At 63.0% G+C, this 6896-nt stretch overlaps 1 protein-coding gene across 1 annotated transcript in view; it reads left to right on the top strand.

Moving 5' to 3' along the window:
* RTN4R (reticulon 4 receptor) overlaps positions 1-4944 on the top strand; it is a 39540-nt gene extending 34596 nt beyond the window's left edge. Inside the window, exon 7 of the mRNA XM_008592749.1 lies at positions 3249-4944. Within this exon, the coding sequence (XP_008590971.1) occupies positions 3249-4648 (1400 nt within the window). The 3' untranslated portion in view covers positions 4649-4944. The remainder of the gene's footprint in view (positions 1-3248) is intronic.
* The last annotated feature ends 1952 nt before the right edge of the window (positions 4945-6896 follow it).

Here is a 6896-nt window from a genome sequence, read left to right as displayed (position 1 = left end):
ACCGAAGCACATCCAGGCATTCCCATAGCCCGCCTCCCCCCCACCCCCCACCCTGCCGTGTGAACACTGGCCCTCTGCTCACAGGAGCTGGCAGTGCAGGGGAGCGGTGCTGGTGCCTCCCTGGGCCGCCTGCTGCTTCCATTGCCCATAGCACCTGCCACCTCTGGGGTGAGCCTCAAGGGGCAGTGGGAGGGGAGTGGCAAGGACAAGCCCAGGCCTGTATGCCCACCCTGCCTCTTGGGCCTTTACCCAGTGATCCTGTCCTGCCCAGTCTGACTGCTGTTGGGGGAGAGGCCCCTGGCCAGTATCTAGTCACTGCCCACCCCCACCCTCTGAAATCTCAGAGCCTTCAGTACAGGGGTGGCTGGCCACAGCCCTCACGACCATGCTGGTGTAGCCTGGAGGCAGGAGGAAGTTGGGGCTGGAGGCTGGGGTGAGCCACTCTGGGGCCAGGGAGGCTCAGGTGGCCACAGGAGCCTGGGGGGCATGCATGCCCTGTGTGGTTTCTGCATGAGAGCTGGGGCCTCTGCTGGCTGATTTCTCACCATGGGTGCCAGGAGTCGGACTCACACTGGGTGTTCACTGAGAATTGGGACTGAATGAGACTGGGTGAGGGTAGAAGGTGGGTCCCAGGGGAGGTAGAGACCGAGGGCAGAGTCTCCTTGTTAAAGTGGCTGGGCAGGTTGGGGATGGGAAGGGGGGTGTGGAGAACAGACCTAGGGCCAGAGAAGCCTTGTGGCTCAGGGGTTGCAGAGGCCAGGGAGATAGGTTGCAAAACTGGCCAGAGTGACCTTTTTTAGGAGTGGGGAGGGGCTGCCATTCACAGTGGAGGGCCAGGGGTGTCAGGAGCCATTGGTTCAGCTCCTGGGGTGGGGTCAGGGGATGCCCTGCCACTACCTGGCTGGGTTTTCCGTGTCCCCAGGGCCCCTGCTGTGAATACAAACCCATGCCGCAAAGTTGGGTTTGATTATCTCATAAAAAGATGCCCCCTCATGCTCACTCAGCAGAGGGGTTGCCATGGAGACTAGCGGGCAGGCCCCAAGGGGGGCTGGGCTAGAACCAATTACCGTGGCCACAGTGAGTAGAGAGCCCACCCCAGCCTCTGTGCTGACAGCAGGGCCCGGGCAGAGGCCCGGCTCTCAGAAGTTGGTTTCTGAAAAGCAGTTGTCTGGGTGAGAATGGAACTGTGTCTTCATGCCCAGAACCCACTTCCTGTCAGGGCTGAGCACCCTGCAGCCGTCCCCCCACAGTGTGGCTCAGGCCTGGAGCCTTGCCTGGGGCATTCCTAGGATGGACATAGCGGCTTCAGAAGGGAGAAGACCCCTGAGCAAGTGGCTCTCGGGGAGTGGAGCTCACAGCCTTTTGAGGGCCAGGTTGGTGAGGGCTGGAGGTCCAAAAAACTGACCTAGGGGAGGAGTGCCCAGAGGCTGGGGGATCCTGGGCTGGGCCTGCCCCCCAAAACCCCCATCCTGGGGCTGCCATCTCCCAGGTGGTCAAAAAATGGGCCGGGGATGGGGGCAGAGGAGGCCCCCAAGATGTGGGGAGGGTCTCCCAAGACCTGGGGACCAGAATCTAGAAGGGTGCTCTTACCTAGTGACCACTGCACGTGCCTGGCTTACTGAGGCCCTAGGTTTAGGGCAACTGTCTGTGCTAACCCAGGCAGAGAGGTCCCCGGGGAGGGCAGTGGCCCCAGCATGGGTTGGAGGGCCCCAGGGTCACAGTTTGGGTGGGGGAAGTTGGCCTGTGCTCCTTTCCTCCTCCCTCCCGGCTCCACCCCTGCACTTAGCCGGCCTCATGTCTGCAGCATCCTGCTCTTAGCTAGCTGTCAACGCAGGTGTTAGCTGTCAGCGAAGGTGTTAGCTGATAACTCAAGTGTTAGCTGATAAGCCATAGCCCTCCCAGGGGGATTCACGTTTTAATAGACTCACTCCTGAAGGCAGAAAGAACCTCCAGCATTCAGAGGAGGGGCAGTGAAGCTTACTGCTGGGGTATGTGGGCCGGCTGGTGAGACCAGGTCTGGGTACAACACCCAGGAGGGGTCTGCTACAGTATGGGCCCTTGGTGAAACCCCAGGTGTGTCTGGCCCTGATATGAGTGGGGGGACAGCCCCCTGGGACTCGGGGAGAACCTGCTGGGAAGCTGTCCAGGCTGAGGGTGCTCTGGGTGGGGGATTGAGGCAGCTGATATTGTGCAGGGATTGGCTGGGAAGGAGTGAGCTCCTCCCTGGGGAGATGAAGCAGAGAATGAGGCCAAGGGGGGAGGCTTCGGGAGGAGCTCCCTGCCAAGCCCGGGAGTGCTGGGATCAGAGGCTGTGGAGGAGCGCGCAGCCTGCCTGGGAGGTGGCGGGGGTGGGGGGGAGCCCAAGCAGGGCCACACTCCTCTTCCTGAGCCCTGGACCCCACTTGCCCTCCTCCCCGTGCCCTCCGATGTCCAGGCTTCTGCTCCTGTAATAACAGAGGCACTGATGGTGGGACCCAGCCTGGTGGCAGTGTTTCCTAGACCTGTTGGGTGGGACACCCTCAGGACCCCTGGGACCCCTTCAGGTGGGCAGAGGGCCACTGGGGTGTGCAGTCTCTTCAATAAAGTATAACTCCCCCACGGCCATGGTATTCAGGGGGGCCTCCCTAGAATCCCAGCAGACCTGGGGCCTCAGGAGCTCCAGGGGCCTGGGCAGGACATGGGGATCTGAGGCTCAGCCCTGGTCTTCTCTGCCTGGGCCTCTCCTAACAGGCCTTAAGCATGGGCCACCTGGTCTGCCAGTGTTTGCTGAGGACCCCACTCACCCTCTCCCGGCCTGGCTTGGGAATGGTGGGAGCAGTCAGGCCCAGGGGACTCTGTGTTCACTGGAGTCCTGAGAAGGTACCTGCAGGCATAAGTATCCACCCAGGAGGCCTTCAAGTAGGTGATCGTGGGTGACCCAGTGGGCTAACCCTGATGGGAGGTGTAGCAGGCATGTCAGCTCCTGTGTGTGAACATTGTGTGGGATGGCATGGAGAGTCTGCAGATGTGGTTTCCTGGTGTGGAGCGTGTGGCTCCGTGGCAGGTTATAACTCAGCATTATCTGTGTGGCATGTGGAGCAGGTATCCCAACAGCCCCAGTTCTCAAGGGTGGTGACCACATGTCTGACTGCACCCAGCCTAGCTCCAGCCTCTCCTGAGGCCCAATCCCAGGGGCCGACCTAATTCCAGCATGACCCCTAGCCTGCTGGGGACCCCTGCCCACTAACCGCACTTTCCTCTGCCTTCAGGGAGCCGGTTGCTGGCATGGGTGCTGTGGTTGCAGGCCTGGCGGGTGGCAGCGCCATGCCCGGGTGCCTGCGTATGCTACAATGAGCCCAAAGTGACAACAAGCTGCCCCCAGCAGGGCCTGCAGGCCGTGCCTACTGGCATCCCCGCCGCCAGCCAGCGCATCTTCTTGCATGGCAACCACATCTCACATGTGCCAGCTGCCGGCTTCCACGCCTGCCGCAACCTCACCATCCTGTGGCTGCACTCGAATGCACTGGCCCGGATCGACGCCGCTGCCTTTGCTGGCCTGGCCCTCCTGGAGCAGCTGGACCTCAGTGACAATGCACAGCTGCGCACCGTGGACCCCACCACATTCCATGGCCTGAGTCGCCTGCACACACTACACCTGGACCGCTGCGGCCTACAAGAACTGGGTCCGGGCCTGTTCCGTGGCCTGGCTGCCCTGCAGTACCTCTACCTACAGGACAACTGGCTGCAGGCACTGCCCGACGACGCCTTCCGTGACCTGGGCAACCTTACCCACCTCTTCCTGCACGGCAACCGCATCCCCAGCGTGCCCGAGCGTGCTTTCCGTGGCCTGCACAGCCTCGACCGCCTCCTGCTGCACCAGAACCGCGTGGCCCGCGTGCACCCACACGCCTTCCGTGACCTTGGCCGCCTCATGACACTCTACTTGTTTGCCAACAACCTCTCAGCGCTGCCAGCAGAGGCCCTGGTGCCCCTGCGTGCCCTGCAGTACCTGCGGCTCAATGACAACCCCTGGGTGTGCGACTGCCGGGCACGCCCGCTCTGGGCCTGGCTGCAGAATTTCCGCGGCTCCTCGTCTGAGCTGCTCTGCAGCCTGCCCCTGCGCCTGGCTGGCCGCGACCTCAAGCGTCTGGCCGCCAATGACCTGGAGGGCTGTGCTGTGGCCACTCGGCCCTCCCGTCCCATCCGGACCGGCGGGCTCACCGATGAAGAGCTGCTAGGACTGCCCAAGTGCTGCCAGCCCGACGCCGCAGACAAGACCAATGTGCTGGAGGCCGGGAGTCCGGCTTCAGCTGGCAACGCGCTCAAGGGGCGTGTGCCGCCTGGTGACAGCCCACCAGGCAATGGCTCAAGCCCGCGGCACATCAACGACTCCCCCTTTGGGATCCTGCCCAACTCGGCTGAGCCCCCGCTGACCGCACTGCGGCCTGAGGGCTCCGAGCCACCAGGGCTTCCCACCACGGGCCCTCGGCGGAGGCCAGGCTGCTCCCGCAAGAACCGCACCCGCAGCCAGTGCCGGCTGGGCCAGGCGGGCAGTGGGGGTGGCGCAGCTGGTGAGGTGGAAGGCTCGGGTGCCCTGCCCACCCTCACCTACAGCCTCGCCCCCCTGGGCTTCGCACTGGTGCTGTGGACAGTGCTCGGGCCCTGCTGAGCAGACACCAGACACAGGCGCTTTCTCAGCAGCCAGGTGTGTGTACATATGGGGGCTCCCTCCACGCCACCAGCCAGCGCCGGGTGGCAGGCCCCGAGGGGCAGGCCAGGCCTTCCCTGACGGACGCCTCCCCACCTGCCCACCCCCATCTCCACCCCATCATGTTTACAGGGTTCCGAGGCAGCGTTTGTTCCAGAACGCCGCCTCCCACCCGGATCGCGGTATATAGAGATATGCATTTTATTTTACTTGTGTAAAAATATCGGATGACGTGGAATAAAGAGCTCTTTTCTTAAGCTGTGGCCTCTCAGGCTGAGGGTGCTGTGGGCCATGAGAGGCGGGGGTGGGCCCTAGAGGAGCAGCACACAGTCACGGGCATGCTAGGTGCTGCAGCCTGGGCTGAAGGCAGCTCAGACACCAAGGACAGTGTGATGTCCCTGCCACCCCCAGCCATGCAGGCTGAGCTTGCCCCATGGCTGACGTCAGTGAAACTCAGCCGCCTCCCCTGCAAGCTGGGCTGACAGCACATGCCAGGCCCACGGGTCTAGTTGTGGCATCCTTTTTGGGGATGCCTGCTCTGGTACCTTCCACCCCAGACAGCCCAGCCCCAGCATCCCCCAGCTCCCACGTGGCTTGGGGCAGCCTCCAGGAGGAATCTGAGGGTGGGGGATGAGGGTGGTCTTGAGAGGACCCTGCTACCACCGCTGGGGGATGGGCAGGAGAAGGGTGGCCTTAGAGAGTTGGGTGTGTGAGGCCAGGCCACAAGGCCGGGCAGGAACCATGCGCACCCCAACATGACTGCCCATCCTCACACGTGAGACCTGCAGCCACTGCTCCACGGGCATGGACCTAGGGCACCCCCTGCTTACACCACATCCATACCCAGTGGCAGGCCCTTGTGGGTCTCCATGCTCCTGCACACATATGTGCCCACAGCACACGCACACACGGTATGGGGGACTACACCCATGCACACACACTCATGCACGCATGTGCTTGCTAACAGCACACACAGCATAGGCAAAAATATGCACACGCACGCTTTCCCAAGGCCTGGGTCGGTGAGGACTCAGAAACAAAAGGGAAAGAGGCCACATGGCCAGGAAGCCAGCAGTGCAGGAGGCTCCCAGGAAAGGGCCCCCATCCCCTCAGGGCAGGGGCTGGGGTGGGGGAGAGGGAGGAAAACACAGGGACGTGGGGGAGGGAGTGGGGGGAGCGTTGCTGGTGGAACCAGATGGCCGTGGGGGCGGCCGGGGCTCCAGAAGCCCAGGGGAGGAGGAGAAGGAGGGGGGATGTGCTCAGTCACCAGGGCCCCCAGCCGCCCCCACGGCTCCTCCGTGCTGATGCCCAAGGACTCCATGGGGTCCAGGGCAGCTTCAGGATGCTGTGGTTCTGTCTACTCTTTGGCCCCCCTCAGCAGGGTCCCCCCACCGTGTGCTCTCCTCTTCCAAGAGACCCTCATGCCCGTGTGGCTGGTGCTGCCACCCCCACCTCTGCCTACAGTCTGCCCCTCTGCTCTGTGGTCACCGGCACACCTGAGCTCCCAGTCTGGCAGCCTTACCCACAGGGCCGGAGATGGGGCCACTCAAGTAGGCTTTGCACGGGTGGGGCATTGTTTGCCCAAGGCTCCCACCAGCCCCTCTGGGCCCAGGGACCTCACTGTTTTGTCCACTTTCCTCCCAAGTGGCCCTACCGTGCCTGAGAAGACACAGCCTAACTGCTACATCTGGGGCAGGGGCTGAGGCTGGGGCTGCCACATGTGAGTTGGGACCGGGAACCCCAGACACCCATTTGCAAAGAACCTTGAGGCCCTCTTGACCTCTGCATCTGCAGTGGATGCTGGCACCCTCAGTGGTTCACGGAGGACAGCAGGTCACACCTCTGCTGACACAATGCCCAGCCCTCTCTGACAGGCACCTGTCTGCCCGCAGGCCCCTTTTAGGCCCTCAGGTGGTGGCTCTGCAGGCTGCAAGCCCCACATGGAGCTGTGGCCAGGCCAACCGCCCCAGATGCCCTAGCTGGACACTGTCTCCACAGTCCCATGCTCCTTCTGGCACTGCTGGAGCCCCTAGTCTCTCCCTCAGGGCTCTGCACCTCCTCTCCCCTCGAGGGAGAAATCGGGAGCATGTCAGTGTGTGGGGACAACAGGCCAACCAAGCCTGTTGGGGGAAGTGATATGGAAGTCGAGGGTAAGGCAGGGGACAGGTGAGCTTGGGGGCCCTGGGGGGATGTGGTGGGTTGCACAGGC

Source organism: Galeopterus variegatus, unplaced genomic scaffold, assembly GCF_000696425.1.
Source record: "Galeopterus variegatus unplaced genomic scaffold, G_variegatus-3.0.2 Scaffold8267, whole genome shotgun sequence".
NCBI classification, from domain to species: Eukaryota; Metazoa; Chordata; class Mammalia; order Dermoptera; family Cynocephalidae; genus Galeopterus; species Galeopterus variegatus.
The sequence above is the reverse complement of the archived record's forward strand: the minus strand, read 5'-3'. Positions and strand labels throughout refer to the sequence as shown.